Here is a 17187-nt window from a genome sequence, read left to right as displayed (position 1 = left end):
GAATGAATGAATACACATTTATGCTCTGTTTTAGATTCAGCAGTTGTGTTGGATATTCATTCCTAATGATCCTTAATCTGTTGCAGCGAGCGAGTGTTTTAGGCAACAAAATTGAGATGCAGTTAACAGACATCATTGAGCAAAACCCTACTCTATTACGTGTGGGCATTCACTTTGAGTTCAACGACGCTCGCAACCGTGTATCCAGACATCTGCAGAAGAACTTGGATACTTGTGAGTATGACTCTGTGGCACATGGCTTTCTTCGCTAAGTTGTTGTAAAGAAGAGCAGAGCCTCATCACACCACAACAACTGTATTATTTCTCGCCATTGAACTAAGAACGTTTCTATAGTGCTCTAGGATAATATACTTTGATTTAGCAGAATTTCAGGTTGTTGCATCTGCAGTAGTATCATCAGTAGAGTGGAGGGATGAATTACTTATCTTACAGAAGTGTGAACAAAGTCCTGTACAAAAGAAGGTTTTTCGTAGTTTATGGCTTTTACTAATTTATGTCATGGCTTGCCATTGGGTCTGGCTAATCTGCATAAGCTCCTAACAATATAATATCTGTTTTTCTCAGTGGCCAAGGTTATGAGTTTAAAAAATGTTTAAAAATGCAACTGAAACTTTCAGCAATGAAAAATGTCTAGAGTTATGCAGTATTAAAGTGAAATGGTATGAGGGCACCAGCTAGGACACTCCTTGCAGTGTCTTGTGAAAAAAAAGGCTATAGGAAAGATTAGGAACTATTATGCCATAACTGGACTGTTAACTTCCCTTAGACTTCATAAATCAACATGTTAATGATTGCCATATTTTGAATCTCTTTAAACTATTGTAAACGCAGGATAGATTACAATTTTGCTTTACAATCTCTCATCCCATATGGAAACCTTCCTTATTTTGCTTCTTTGGTTTTAAATATTCTCTCTCTCTCTCTCTCTCTCTCTCTCTCTCTCTCTCTCTCTCTCTCTCTCTCTCTCTCTCTCTCTCTCTCTCTCTCTCTCTCTCTCTCTCTCTTTGTTCATCTTTAAAGGGATTGTTGGTATTATGGAATGTTTATATATCCTTTAGAAAAATATGTATCCAGAAACAGAATGGTAGAATCCTAGAACAGTGTGTACTTAATCCATTGAAATTTGGTGCCCTGTTAAAATGCTTAAGGAACCTCATTACAGTAAGTTACTTTTATCTTGAAACTGTATCTATCATAGTTGATGTGTTTCATTTATAGCTTGGTACAGTGCATTAATCACTACAACCAGGCAATTTAGTTTTTTGTTATATACTCATTGGAGACATGATGAATTTTTGTTAACATTAGGTGAAAACTATGTGATGATGTCAAACTTGAGTAGGACTGATTTTTCTGTAGACAGTTGTATAGTAAGAAAAATTAGGTAAATTTTAAAGAAAAATATGTTGTCAGTGAAGTTCTCTGTCTCACTAACTTGCCCTTCAAAATCCAACGTTGTATCATGCCTTATGTAAACTGGTACTTAGAGACCTTGCCATAAAAGAAATTGCCTTCTGTAACACAGACAGTAGCATGTATTATACCTTTCTCTTGTAGATAGTAGATCTACTGCAAAAAGCCTTACCTTCTTTGTGAGCCTTTGCATTGATGTATTTCCTTGAGGTGTATGGTTATCTATTATTATTTGCTTCCTTCTCCTCATTTTTAGCTCTATATCTTCCAAGTGCTCATACCTCAGAATTGGACCATCATTTTTCCTCTACATTGCTAATCAGTTTAGTAATATGCCATTGTCTCTAACATTTTTATTTTATTATTCTTCACAGCACTTAGTGTCATAGCTTCTTCTCCTTTCCCCTTGTCCTATACTTTGTGCATTGCTGTCACATGTGCCCTTCCTGATAAGAATCTTTACTAATTTTGGTAATGAAAATTAATGCTAATCAGCACAGAGGGAACAGGAAGAACATACCGTATATAAATTAGAGGGACAAATGGCTTGTTGCGCTTTTTTTTTTCTCTCCTTTTCAGCTTGAGAGCGGGCTTTTAATAACTAGTGTAGCGTAGACTTCTATTCTCCCCCATCCATATAAGGTTGGTAACTCAAGTGGGGGTCAAGAGTGTTTAAAAAAAAAAGTTTGGTGTTACAGTTATTATTTTTACCCTCAGACCCTTCCTTTGTAGGTTTAAGATCTAATGTTAATTTTGCAATGTCAGTTACCAAAAATCTTATCCATAAACATTTAATTTCTTTTTACCCTTATATGCATGTAGTGGTTTGGGTCTTATGGTATGAGTTTGTTTTCATTTGCATGAAATTTGGCAAAAGTTCTATTTTTCCGAAAGTAATGTTAGGCATTTGATAATGATGGCTTTCCTTTTAAGCATTTCTATTCCTACAGAAATTAAAGCTTGGATACTGTTTATGCACTCCTGTTTTAATGATGTTCTGTTAATGATTGAAGCTTGTTTTTTCCCTTTGTAAAATGTGAACAGAACCTTTCTTTTTCAGTGGTATCAGCAAATGTATACCTATATGCCTGTAAATCTACATCCCCATATTTCTTGCACTTTTTGGTCCTGCATTGAGGGATGAGTTTGAGCCTGCAGTTGTTTTAAGTGATACCCAGAATGCACTCATCAGTCACCCTTTTATACAGAATGGTTAGATTACAGCAGCATCGCATATGCAGAGGAAGAGGAGGAGATAATTGCCTTGAATAGCTCCTCCACAGGCCTTATTTATACCAAACCCCAGAAGCTCGACTGAAGGAAAGAACTTATTATAAAACTGCCCATATCTTTCATATTTGCAGTCAGAACAGGGGGTAAACCCCGAAAACCAAATAGAGCCATGGCTCTCCTCAGAAAAGGCTTTGAATTGGTGTGCCGAAGAGGACAGAAAGACAAATAAGGGAATCTATTCCACAACACTAGAGGACGGGATCTTTAGGAACAAATGGTAGTATTTACAAGGTACTGTGCAAGAGAAAGCCTGCGAGTAATTAAAAAAAAAACAAAAAAGAAGAGCTAAAGCCAAAATTTTGGTTGGGCTTATTATCATAATTATTACTGCACTTAATGCATTTATTACTAAAAATTATTACCCTATTATTTTGTAGTTTATTTTTTTGGATGTTGCTTATCTATTCTTTTGGGCAGAAAGATTATTTCCTCTAACGTGTGGGCATAACCCCAAGGGCAGCATTCTGGTGTTTTGTAGAATAGGATGGATCTTCTTCTTTCTTTTTTTTTCTTATTTTTCTCCAGTTTTGGGTAGCATGAGTAATTTTCTTCTTCATCTCTATTTCTCTCTACTTCTATGTGCACTGGCAGTTCGTGTTGGTGTCAAAGTGCGCAGAGTCACGTCAAGAAAATCCGTCACTGAAGGTGCTAGCCTAAGCTTCGTCCTGCCTTCTAACCCACCAGAATCCCCTCAACCCCCATCACCTCTGCCTCCAATGGAGGAGGGTAATGAGCTCCCTCCCATTAATGGGGAAGATCATGTTATGGAGGACTTGCAAAATGAGATGGCGTATGAGAATGAGGAGTAGGCTTAAAGAGGTGACTATGAAGGAGAGTAGATGTGACGAGTGCTCAGGTCTAGCTTCTCAGTCACACTTTTTTCACAGTAGCTCTGCCAATCATGGTCAAATCCAATGAAAGCTGTAGTTTGTGGAGCAGAGCAGAAACATTCACAGAGAAAGCTTGGCTGACACATAGAGAGAGAAGTGCTTTTTCTTAATTGTACAGTATGTAGTTCCTCCAAGGTCTGTGTAACAGAATGGCAAATTTGCTAGGATATTATTGTTTCAGTCATGCATACTTTCGTCATAGTCAGCTTATGACACAAAAGTCGTTACATAGAGCATGAGTGCGAAAAAATTACTCTTGTCTTACCCTACTTTTGCATTTTTATTGCTACTATTTAATCAGGTTCTTAAAATAGATATTTATGGTGTCAAAGATTAGCATTAAGATTCATGGGGCTCATTATCTTGTTGCCAGCGGTCCCTGTGTTTGACCATGAATGGCTTGGAGATTTGATAGCTGAGTGAAGAATTCTGATAACATGTATAGAGCTTAGGTCAAGCAAAATGAGACGGCGGCAGAATTCCGTTGCTAAGTTTCGAACCCTGCCTTTAACTGACTTAGTTTACACAGTATTTACAGTAGAGATTAAAACCTTTTTGATAGATAAGTAATTTTTATAGATTTTCTTAGCTACTACTCCTGTTATTTCTAATTTGTTGGACCCAAGTAACAAAAATACTTGAAGCTTAAGAATAATATTTGGAGGAATCGACTTGATTAATCATTTGCAGAGGAGTTAACTGTATTTTCATGAATGCTTCAGTGCACATAACCTTTTTACTCACGTATTAATTTTTGTATTTCTGTGGCTGTGATTTTAAAGCCATTCAACACTTTAAGGAACATACAGTAACACAGCACAAATATTGTATACTCCTCCATAGTACATTTTATACCTATATTACAAAGTACATAATTGTTTCTGTCTAAGTTCCCTTTGTGTTTTATATCTCTCTGTATACAAAGCTCATGTACAAACTGCTGTAGAAAAAAAAGGTGAGGTTTCGAAATATGTTGGATCTTTAGTGGCTAATGTTATACAATATGTGAGGGCTTCAGTAGAACCTGAATTTTTCTCAAGTGTAGATTGGCAAGTGTAGAACAAGTAAAAACCTAGTGATTGGGTCGTACCATTTTTTTTATTATATATGTATGAGCTGAGTCTGAGCAGTTATGAGAAGTGATATACACCATTGTTCATGTATGTGCTCCATATGTTTTCTGGTTTCTGCACACCTCATTTATTTGATAATGAGTACCTGCAAGCCATTTAATGTGTCATTTTTATCAGTTTTGATCCTGCATAATGGAGAACATTAATTTAAGAAATTATGACTTACTTTGAACTTTCACAGGTATGCAGGATTTTACTTTTCAAATTTATTGTACCTGTATTGTACAGTATTTTTCGTGAAAAGAATTTGAGATTTAACGTTGTCATTTTTATGTGATGCCAGATATATTTTTAAACTCATAGAAACAGGCAGTATAAAATCTAATAATGCTCTTTGTAACATTTTAAAACAAACATAAACTTTAATGATTATATTAACTTACTATTCCAATTATTAGCACTATGTTTTGTCCAGAATTTTATGCTGATAATTCGTTTGGCTTTTGGACAGATTAGAATGAAGATTTTTTTCAAAACAAAATATAAATATAGATCTTGAATAGATAAACTTTAGCGAGTTCTAGTACTTTGTTTTTAAATATAATCTGGTTTGCAGCTGTGATATTATCATTATTTAGGAAATACAGTACAATATTATGTATTTACTGTAAATGGGACTTTATATGAAGTCATTCTTTTTTCTCACAGATATTAGCTCATGAAGTAATTGTATAGTTATTTGCTGTCTGTTATATCACAAATTTTGGCTGTTTGCAAAGGAACCTACTTAACATGAATATATATTCATGATATTCATTTTTTATGGCTGTTGGACAACCCATTTTGATTTTCATAGGTGGTATTTTAAAAGGATTGCAACAAAGAATGGGCATTTTATGATGTTAAGCAAAGTGAATATCTTCAGAGCATCCCATGATCATTTTTGGTATGCAGTATGCCACATTTTTTTGGCTGAACCATGAATGCATTATTTTATTTAATATTCCCATGATATTTTTCAATTTTTTTTTTTGGAAAGTTGTTAATTTTGTGACGATTTAATGTCAACAGAAAACTCTGTCCACATGAATTGCAAGTCTTGATTTTGCTCATGCATAAGCATCTGGATAAGGGTGGAAATGGAGTGCAGAAAAGCTGCTTCAGCTAGGGAAGCAGTGACTAGTAATAGTAGAGATTTCTTCCCCCAATTGGGAGTCACCTATCTCACCTGCCAGTTGGTCTCACTCATGGGCTGAGTGCAAATGTGCTGGATTGTCTTCTTGGCATTCTTTAGATATCTTTTGTAATCATACCTCCATGTGTTATCTGCAGTGGTTTTAAATTGGTTCGTGAATTTTCTAAAGTCAGTTGGATGGATGCTGCTTGCAGGCTTATAATGCGTTGCCAGTAAGATCAGTAATTCCCCATTCGTAGTGATGCACATTATGTAACAAACTCAGTGGTATGCAGACTTGGTTTATGGTACTTAGGAAGATAGTATACCATGCCATAGATCAAGAAGACAACTGATGAAGGCTTGTAGCTGTAGAGAATGTACAAGAAATAATCTTAGTGTACTTGAGTGTCTCTAGATATAAATTGTTGCAAATACATATTACCATTTTGATGAACTCAGGTGATATACTCTGACATTCAAAGAGTGATTGACTTAAGAAAAAATAGAAGTGATTGGCTTAAGAAAAAATATGTTTGTAAAGTCTCAGACCCCCCACCTTGTCATACAAAAAGGTAAAAAATAAGCCTTCAAAGTAAGCTACTTTAGGAGGCTTACCTTCAGTTTTGCAAGATTTCTTCAATAGTGAGAATATTTGACAGGTGAAACAGGCAATTATCTGCAAAGGAAGTGTTCTTACCCATCTATTCACAAATTGAAGTATCCAGTATTGTTTGTCCACCTTACCAGATATGAATGCATTGTCAAAATGAGAGGTTTGTAACTGTGGAACATAGTTTTCTTATTTTATATTTTTAATGTTTTTGACAGTTGGGAAAGGAAATGTGTTTTCATGTTAAATAAAATGCAAAGAGGAAAGGTATACAACATTTTATATCTGCTCTTGTTACATGAAGGAAGTTCTCTGATGTCCTCTCATTAGAGATGAAAATTTACAGAGGTCTTTCATGCAGGTGTTTATCATTAACTATATCATTTTTTTTTCACTTTTATTCTTATGTTGTTCTTATAAATATACAGTAGTCATTTTTTGAACATCTGCAAGAAGTTCTGTTTACTAACAATTATTCCTTGTGTGTTTATTCCATTGACAAGCACTAGTAGAGCAGCTTGTTTCATTAGAAAACCATGAAGTAATTCAGTATGTATTTTGGCTAACAATTAACAAGAAATTTTGATATGTATTGCAGTAGGTAAAACTAATGACAATCTTTGTGTTTACAGGGAACATCATCCGTTTACTAATTGCATGACTTCAGGTGTTGCCTTTTGGGAAAGAAATGGTTTATTCTCTCAACCACATTTACACAGTATATGATAGGCTATGAGAAAAATGCTTTATTCTGCAGACTTCTGCGTGTCTGGCTTTAGTAATTTTAGGATGTAGTTACTAGTACAATAAAGTCAGCACTTTTTCTAAGTAGCTGCAAGTGCCATTGCCTCATGGGTATTAGAATTGCAACTTCATTACCTGTAGCTTTTTTTCTTTCCATTACTCTACAGTACTTTGTATTATAGTATTGTAAAATGATTATACAGTATATTGGATATTAGGGGTCATTTGGTCAAAAGAAATACAGTACAGTGGCTTCTTTATTTACCCTTGTGTTCTGTTCTTAGTAGAGCATGCAGTTTAATTTCTATGTAATTTAAATGAATGATTTCTCTAAGAAATAATGGTGTGTATATATGTATATGTATATATATATATATATATATATAGATAGATAGATAGATATTTATATCAGAGGAAAACATTACTGTATTATACTAAAACAATATTGTCATTTTACTTTATTACACAAACTTTTAAACCGTTACATCATGAATTCGACTTCATGACAGGCTGAGTCCTAATAAAAACTGATAACTTATGACAACCTGGTAATACAGTACAGTATATCAACATTCTTGATATAGAAAAGTAATTATTTATATTTTTCTTTTAAATTTGTCTAGTGTACCCATTTTTATAATGGTCCATTGGCCTACCTGTATTTAAACCAACTAAAAGTTTCATGAAAAATACTTGGTTTTGACAGTATTAATATGCCAATATTATAACCAGTAAATTGCAATTAATTTGAAAAATTATACAGTCTAGAATAGTGATCTGTTGAAGGCATTAAAACAAATGTGATAAAAATTTTAGTGCTTCATCAAAACACATTCCTCATGTTTTCTACTGTTATTTGGCAGTCACATGGCTATCATCATTGTTGCTGTTTTCCGAAGAAATGGATGTTGAAGAATGGCTCGTTTTAGACACCATTCTTTACAACTTGCTCTTTGTTTATATTTTAAAAAGGAAAATCACCAAAGTAACTTCTCTGATATTGTAAACAAGTCTGAAGTTGAAGTACTGGATAACAGTACAGCAATTTTATATTATTAAAATTAGTGGCTAATACTCCTTAGAGCATGGTGTCTCTGATATTGGATTATGCACATCCACAAACTTGTTTATAGTATGCGACATAAATGGAACATATTTTCATGAAATTTATAATGCTTTCCAATTTTAAATCTGAGTATATCATGAAGTCACTGTATTGTTAGATTTTTGTCTGAAATTCTAAGATGATTGATGGTGTTGACTCTAGAATTGCTTAGTGAATGTAGGCTCACTTTCATATATCACTAGTGGAGCAGTATTTTCAAAGTAATACTGTTGGAAGATTTGATTTTTTAGTTTACAAGCAAATTCTTTATCTCTTATTGTAGGTCACTGTGAAACTTGAATATTTTGTAGCTTTTGTATTTCAGCATTAAGTTTGCAATGGCTACAAAAGTAAGTGCAAGGTGTGTTTCCTATTGCCAGTACTACTGTAAATGTTGAGACCAAACAATAACATGTAAAATATTACAAGGCAACACATGAAGACAAATTTTTTTTAATGAGTTCAAGCATTTTGGGTTGATTTGATAATTTTCTAGGTGTTATAAACTGACACAAAGGTACTGTTTGAAATGTCTTTAATGAGAGCACCCTCTATCCTGTGAGCATTTTGCTAATGTTGAAACCGTGTATTAACCCTGACCTTTTCAGTGGAGGAATTTCAATGACAGTTTTCCCTCCTGTCTGTTTCAGTCCGCCTTAGCAGGATCGGCGCTTCAAAAGAGCAATAGAAACTTCCTAGGTAGTACTAGCATATCCTTTTATGTACACTCTTTAAAGTCACGTAGCTTGATGTATGTACTTAACGTCACACATGCACCCCAAGGGTATTGGTGGTTGTTGCTGTCCCAGCTTCTGTAAATTTATGAATGTGTAAATTTTCATCAGCTATTCTCACCCATCGTTCATAGTTGTTTAATCTGTAAAATATATAAATGATACTGATACCATTCTGTAATTGATAAAGTCAGTTTAATCTATACTTTAACTAAATGTATTATGCTTTGTCTTCTCTCAGAAGCTTGGATAAAAAATTCACTAAATAGCTGGACATATATGTTGTCAAAAAGAATTTACTCAGATTTTATTTTTTATCTGCTTTTGGAAAGGAGACATAAATGAAATCAAGCTTCCTAAGGTTTATGGGCCACTTTGGGTGCTTGGGAAGGTGTTAGAATTTAAAATCACACAGTTCTTACTGTTACTTGGCCTGAGATGTCTGCTCTTTCAAATATTGTGCTCATATTTTTTTACAGTTATACATCCCAATATTTTGTCATATTTTTCCAAATTTTATCTTGAATGTTTTTATTTCATTGTAAGCTCTTAATTTTATGTTATCAACATAGACTTGCCTAGTTTATACAGAAGTGCCTAATATCCATTTGAAGGCTAAATTCTGTTGAGAATTTAGTCATATTTTTTATATGCAAAATTACTAATTGTGTTTTGTATTGTTTAGCTTTGATATTTGGGTTTGGTAAAATAATTATACCACAAATGTAATGATAAAAAATAAGTGTTCCATAAATGTAATGATAAACTTCATTGGAAGAGCAGCTTCTTGGGCTTAGTGCTGTATATATGTGCTTATAAATGAAGATTGCTTCAAATTATTTGTTTATTAACGTAGATAATGCACTTTACCTTTTTAAGTTGCTTCTGTAGTTTTCTTTTTAAAATTTTCTTTGAGATTGCTGTACACAGCATTTAATTTGTCTGTTATATTACTTGGCTGCACTTTATTGACTTCTTTGCTCTCTTCTATTTTCATACCATTGGCTAATTGCTCTTAGTAAAAACTGGAATGTAAAAGTTAGACTATCAGAAGATATAACTTTGGTGAGTAGTCTTCTGTCTCTCACTCCTTTTGACACCAAAACTTGACTTATTACCTCTGCTGTATGGTGCAAAGCATTTTGTTCTGAGGCTACAAAGCATCAGCTGCACTCTAAGTAATCTAAGAAAAGTTAAACCAAAAGGAAAATTTGCTTTGAAACAAGTTAATTGTTATAAATACCATATTGAATACTGCTTGCATGAGAATCAAAGTCAGCCCATGTCCAATAAGATTGCTAATGATTTCTTTATAGGTGTCTTTTTTTTTTTTTTTTTTTTTTTTTTTTTTTTGCTTGTCATTTTGTTAAACCAAGATCTGAATTCTGATTCCTATACCAAGTTAGTGGTGTGGTAGCAGATTATAGTGCCCCAGTGGTGGGTGTGCTACTCTTTCATATAATACAATTTCTTTTGACTTGATCTCCGTGGAGAGAGTAATTATAATAACTCCGCCTACAGCATGTCATCTTCTCTGGTCCAAGACTGTCTGTAGGCACCTGGGGTCTGGAAGCAATGGTGAGCTACATGACATTGTTTCATTGAAAGTACATCCTTGAGATGTATATCTTATATGGCTTGTGGAGGTGGAGGTACATGACATTGTTTCATTAAAAGTACATCCTCGAGATGTATATCATATATATCTTGTGGAGGTGGAGCTACAGTTTTTGTTTTTGGTGGCTTCCATGCAAGATCATACCTTGACACCACAAATTTTTAATATCTCCCAAGAACCCAGGGAGCTACAATAAGGGTTATTGCCTGCCTACTAAATATTTTTTATTTTCCTTGAGTTCTAATGTAGATCTACAGCTAGAAGGGAATACTCCTTAACCCATTAGTCTAAGCACAAAGGGCTGGGGTCATTATTGCATTCATGGTCTTTCCCCAGTCTTGATTAGTGGTAAAAGCCTTAAGAGGTTTGGATATCTTTGTAGAAAACCTTTTGTGACACTAGGTCTTTACAAGAGTTACAGGATCCAGTTTGTAACAGATCTTTCTCCACTTTCATTGCATTTCAGGCCTTTATCTAACACCCTCTGGATCCAAAGAAGTATATTGCCTTGAACAAAAAATTACCTGTATACTTTAGATGCAAAATTTTATCATCTTATTGGTTAAGGATGATTTTCTTGGACTCTACCATTCTTTTCTTTTGCTTGCAAAGGCAATTTGGGAATAGGCTTCAGTGATAGATTTAGTCCTGTCAGCAACATTGTGAAGATTTTGATCAGGATAGGGGCTAGCTTTCTGCAGATCACTTTCTGAGGAAAACTGACTTCACAGCTTCAGTCATCCTTAATTACCTGTAGGCACCAGCTTTGGGTCCTCTGCTGCTGCTTCTTAATAGTGTCAGTGGCACAGAAATGACTTTTGGTACCTGTGGTGATACGGGCCAACTTTGAGGATATTCATCTAGACTGGCACCTAGACAACCAGATGATGATGGTCCCTATACAGTATCCTGGGAAGTTCTTCAACATAGACACCTTAGCAACTAGTAGGTGATGACACAGACACAAGCAGTTTATCTCAGTTCTAAAGTGGCTCCCATACCAAGAGGAGCATAGCATTCTCATTTCAGTTTTGATAAGTCTGATATTGAAAAAGTCACCTTTTCATATTATGCATTTGCGTTGCCCTGCCACTTACAGTAACAGGTTACCTTTGTTTATCTGTGATGTGAATTTTGTGTCTGGTGTAACTTTTCTTTGATCATGCCATTGGTCAATGGTTGATCAACTTGTCCGATGATTTGCCAGTATATAATTACTGTATGTCATTTTAATTCCAAAGTAGTCCAGCGACTATATTCCTTACCGCTTTTTTACCTTCTAATAGCAGCCTGATGGCAGTTACACCAATAAAATACCTATTGGCTATATATGGCTATAATGGAGATATGATTTCATTGTCTTGGATTCATTCTTGAATTATGTTGTTGTTATACTTAAGTGAACATACTGTATTCCTTCTTTTATAAAGTTTGAGTTAGTTTATTTCAGAAATTCAGTTACTTCTAATTACAGTACTGTATTTTTTATTCAGTTTGAAGATTTGATTTCTTGAGTTCACTAGAGGACCTAAAACAGGCTTAGCATTTTACACTTGTTGTGCTGGAAAATTTTTGTTTTCACCTATTTCAGTTTTTCTTCAAAATCATGAGAATGGGGTTTAAGCAAAGCACCAGAAACATTTCTTAATTTATGAACCTAAGTTGTTTAGTTAAATGCAGTATGACCTATTTTGTATTCTTTGACATCAAAATGATTGTTCAGATTGTAATTGAATAACTGAAACTGATGGCTCAGTTGGACCACATGGTGTATTTCCTTTTATTTTTTGGGTGAGTTCTCTATCTGTTTTTGGTCCCATAGGGGGTAGTGCCATCATTGTACCTCAAGCAGTGCACTGTAGGCATTACTTAAGGTTCCTTGCAGCATCTTGGACCCCTAGCTGCAACCCCTTTCATTCCTTTTGATGTACCTCCATTCATATTCACTTTCTTCCATCTTACTTTCCAACCTCTCATAACAACTGTTTCACAGTGCAACTGGGAGGTTTTCCTCCTGTTACACCTTTAAAACATTTGCACTCTTAATTTCCCTTTCAGTGCTGAATAACCTCATAGGTCCCAGCGCTTGGCTTTTAGCCTAAATTGTATATTCCATTCTATCTGTTTTGGGGATATGAACGCACAAAAACAGAAATGTGTATAGGAATCTCGTACACATGATGACATAACTTATAGTAAATTATTTTTGTTCTAAGCCCACCAGTTCTGTATTCTTTGTGAAATAATTGCCCTACTTCATTGCCTGATATGGGACCGAGCAGTACAGTATAGGATAAACTTTTTCTTCCCAAAAACCTCACATAATTTAAGGTAAATGAATATTCATTTTGTTTCACATTGTTTAATTTTATTGTGTTATCCGTGATGATAGCCTGTTGCTGTAGTTTTACATAAAAATATTCTCAGAGAGTACTTTTTCAGCGCTGTATGTCTCACCTGGCAAGGATAACCTAGGCTATTGAGCCTCTTATAATAGTCTAGGATACCTTAGATTCACTAGGTGCGGTTTAAGGGAAGTAAAGTGAATAAAAAAAATAAGATTTGTATGTATGTGTGTGTGAAGGAATGCATGTGTGTATATACTGTATGTATGTAGCGAGTGGTAACAGGAACAGTAGGCTTTAACTTGAATGGAATTGGAAATTTAAGTGTTTGAAGTATAGATTTACGCAGCTTCACTTGTCGTACTGTGATGGCACACATTGTGTCTAACGCTCGATATTTGGATAATCTATATGTGTTATTTCCTCAAAAGATTTAATGGTGATTGAAATTTGTAGCGTGTGTACACACTACACATTAATGAACTCTGGAATGTAAAACAAGCTGGGTTTTTTAATGTTATTAGAACCAGACTTTAAATTGTATTTATGGGGATTTTTTTGGTGTATGATGTATTAACGGCCTATCAGTTGTCTGTATTTTGTATAATTAGAATTGTTTTTGCTTGAAGTGGATTACAGATTGTCTTGCAGTCTCCTTAATATTGAGAAGATATTTCGATTTAAGTGATATTATCCCCTTCATGGGCTGTTATCTGTTGTATTTTGTCTTTACTCTTCCCACTGTGGTCCTTCTCAAATCCATCCTGTTCACTTAGCATAGAAAGTAGTGAAAAAAGCTTATTGCTCACCTGCTTATAACACCTCAGTTGTTCTGTGTTGTACATTTTTGTGTAGCTGGCAAGGTATTTTAAACTTACAATCATTAGTTTAGTTTTGAGGTAATTTTTCAATAATTTGTGTTGACTATTGTTTTATATTACTTGAATAAGACGACTGTGTCGTACTGTACTCATAGACTTGTAAGGCTGACCAGTTTGTGTTAATAAGCATAATGTATTCCATATTTATTGTTCATTTTTTTTCAAGTAATTTTAATTTAATTGTAATTATATTATAAGTGTTTTCACAGTATGTACTCTGTTACCCCTCTCTTTTACTTAGTCTTTTGTTTTCATCCCAGTCTTTCAACAAAAGTCAACAAAGTTCAGTTTAGTTAGTTATTCTTCATAGTATGATTATCATAAAGGAAAGATTGTAGAATCACATTGGAAGTTAGGTATTAAGAGATTCATGAAAGCTTTTGACTATAATAAGTAAAAGCTTTACAGTATTGCAGTGTAGATGCATATTTTTATTATGTAGTAGAGGGTTTTATAAGTGCACAGTTAGTAGCTCCTTATTAAAAAAGAGGACTTCTCACATATCTGACCCCACAAGGTATACCAAATAACTACCAAGAAGGATAAACTCTGAAGTGTTCCCTACTTCAAGTTCACAGGTTATAAGATAGCCACAACCCCCCAAAAAAGAAAAATAGTAACTTTACACCATTTGCTGTCTTTTATTAAACTCTCACATTAGCACCTATTTCTAAGTACGTAATTAGTCATTCTCTTGGCTGTTTACAGTTTATTTTAAAAGAATGCCTGAGGGATAGTTGCTTCATTAATTGTGCTTTAATAATAAGAGGTTATATTGTATTTAATATATTTTTAATATTATTTGATGTGCAGACTTTAGTCTTTGAAAGTACTGTAACTAGAAGTGATGAAATCAGTAAGGTTTGTAGATTGACAAATCTGTGAATGATTATATGGCTAGTCTATATGAAATGTTACTTTTTATATTGTATATTGTGATGATCCTGTTTAATTTTTTCATTAATGTTGAGGCTAAGCAAGGCAAACAGACCAAACTTGAAGTTGGCCATCATAGGAAAAGAAAAGACTGATACAGTATAATGATGCTGTATTAATAGAATTCAGCGTTTTGGTAGTGTGAAGCTTGAATTTATTCATGTAATAGGACTTAGTAATCAGGAAAGAATGCAGTTTTTATGTGTTTTAGAGGTTAAGTAGGTAAATGGCTTGCAGAAATAATAAGTACTCATGCTTATAGCTTGTCTACAGTTCTGTGGAAATGTTGACCTATTTATAGCATGTGATTTTGCGAGTTATGGTAGTGTACCATCCTGTGACTAAGAATATTTAGAAAAGGGTTTTTAGAATTATTTTTAATGATAGGGCTTTAGTCATCAATCTGACCAGTATTAGAAAAATATTAGGCAATTCCAGTGGCGTAGTTTGATGTTATCAGAAAATCTTAGGTATGTTTGCTTTAGTTCCTTGGGAGTAAAATGTGAGAAGTATTTTCATCGAAGGAAGAAATATAAGTTGACATTACATTACTGCAACCTGGGATACTTTCCATTGTCCCCCAATCCAGCACATAAAACTTCCTTTCCTGTTATTTCATCTTATTCATTTCACAAATTTAATATGATTTTTTATGGGAATATGTTTTTTTAGTAGACAATATTTGGAAGGCTGATGTGGTCTATCCTTACATCTCAGTATACAGTGTATACTACATAGAAACAAACCTTGTATGATTTTGTTGTGTATGGGTTTGCTGTCCTTTTTTTTTATTACTCTGTTATTGATTCCTTTGCATTTTACTAATTTCCAGAAGTTTTAATCATAACTGCATGGCAATGGTATGATATAATTTTTGTTAATATGCCAGTGTGTGTTTTATTTTTTTTGCCTGAGGATGCAGTAACTCTTAAAATTTAATTTAAAAAAATTTTAATTGAATGAAACTTGTGTGAAATGTTAATTTTAGTTTTTGAATGATGGGAGTTTGTAGTGGTACTGCGATTATAGTTTCACATCTTTTAATGCAAGACTGAAAAATAGGGTTAGTAGACATCTTTGCTGACTAACTTTAGTGCGTTCATAGAAAAATATTATTACATGTACTTTGTGGAAGTCTTTCTTGCTAGTCTAGGTGCCAGCCTTGGTGGAGAGACCAAGTTATGAGTTCCAGGTAGAAACAAACAAAAAAGTAATTAGAAGGCAGGTTTGACCCCACATTATCTGCTGTATCATATCTGCTTCATCTTTCTTGTATGAATACTTTTCTGGGGCTCTTCTTTGACAAAGATTTCTGTCACCACTACCATTTTCCTATTTTTTCATGGAATACTTTTATGGGGCTCTTCTTCGACAAAGTTTTCTGTCACTACTGCCATTTTCCTATTTTTTCAAGGAATACTTTTATGGGGCTCTTCTTTGACAAAGTTTTCTGTCACCACTGCCATTTTCTTATTTTTTCATGGCTTGACAGGTTGTGGTATATATGTCTGTAAGTCACTCACTTTGTTTGCAGTGTGTTTTGTATATTTTGCTCTTCTGGTTCCCTACATTGGTTCAGTATAGCATTTTCCAAATTACCACTATTCTCTGGACTCTTGTCCACCTAGGCTGCCAAGATTATTTGGGGTTACCTTACAGTTCTAGTGCCTAATTTCTGTGACTTCAGGAAAACCAGGTCTATCTGAGTCGTTAATGGTGCCAGGACAGATATATAAGACTAATGTTACCAAGGATAGAAACTGCAGAAGTTAACCTAGGTCAAAATTAAGCTATCAGGTACTTGCCTATCTCCCAAATAGCTCTTGTGGAATTCAAAATAAAGAAACACACAATCATTTTTAATTTTATAACTCTCCCCAGCTGCACTAAGCACTAAATCAGCTCAGTATTTTAGGTCCTACAAACTGATCACAGAAGTTATGAGCTACAGCATTTGGGATATGAAACTGCGTAAGTTGGATAGTTGGAGTTTTATTCCCTTCTAATTTTGTGGTTTGCTTGTTTCTTATTAGGATTCAGAGCTTGGTCTCTCGTACTGTATTGAAAGATTTTCATCACGAAATATATTTGTATTCATAACGCATTATAGTCTCAAAAATTTTATGTTATGTTTCTTGGGTGTTAACATTTATAAGTACAGTATATAGTTTGTTTTTAGGTGCATTTTTTGTCTTCTTAATTACCAACTTACTTGAAAGGGAAACATCATCTACACTGCAGACTTTTATGATTAGTTTACAGACTGTCACAGAGAAAAGGAAATTGCTGCTTGCTATAGGAAAGCCTTTATCATTTTTATTGTATGCATTGAAGTCTATGTGAGAAA

General features: G+C 34.1%; 1 protein-coding gene across 26 annotated transcripts in view; it reads left to right on the top strand.

The window, feature by feature from the left end:
* tmod (tropomodulin) overlaps nt 1–17187 on the top strand; it is a 193397-nt gene that overhangs the window by 167266 nt on the left and 8944 nt on the right. For 7 of the 26 annotated variants that reach the window (XM_067130323.1, XM_067130314.1, XM_067130315.1 and 4 more), the window contains one exon: nt 87–234. In XM_067130323.1, the coding sequence (XP_066986424.1) occupies nt 87–234 (148 nt within the window). Of the gene's footprint in view, nt 1–86; nt 2077–2798; nt 2959–3318; nt 3547–8976; nt 9026–17187 lie in introns of all 26 variants that reach the window. The other 19 variants (XM_067130316.1, XM_067130317.1, XM_067130324.1 and 16 more) reach the window with 6 other exon arrangements.

The sequence above is a fragment of the Macrobrachium rosenbergii genome, chromosome 28 (genome assembly GCF_040412425.1).
Source record: "Macrobrachium rosenbergii isolate ZJJX-2024 chromosome 28, ASM4041242v1, whole genome shotgun sequence".
In the NCBI taxonomy this organism is placed as follows: domain Eukaryota; kingdom Metazoa; phylum Arthropoda; class Malacostraca; order Decapoda; family Palaemonidae; genus Macrobrachium; species Macrobrachium rosenbergii.
Note: the sequence above shows the minus strand (reverse complement) of the source record. Positions and strands in the feature narration are given on the sequence as shown.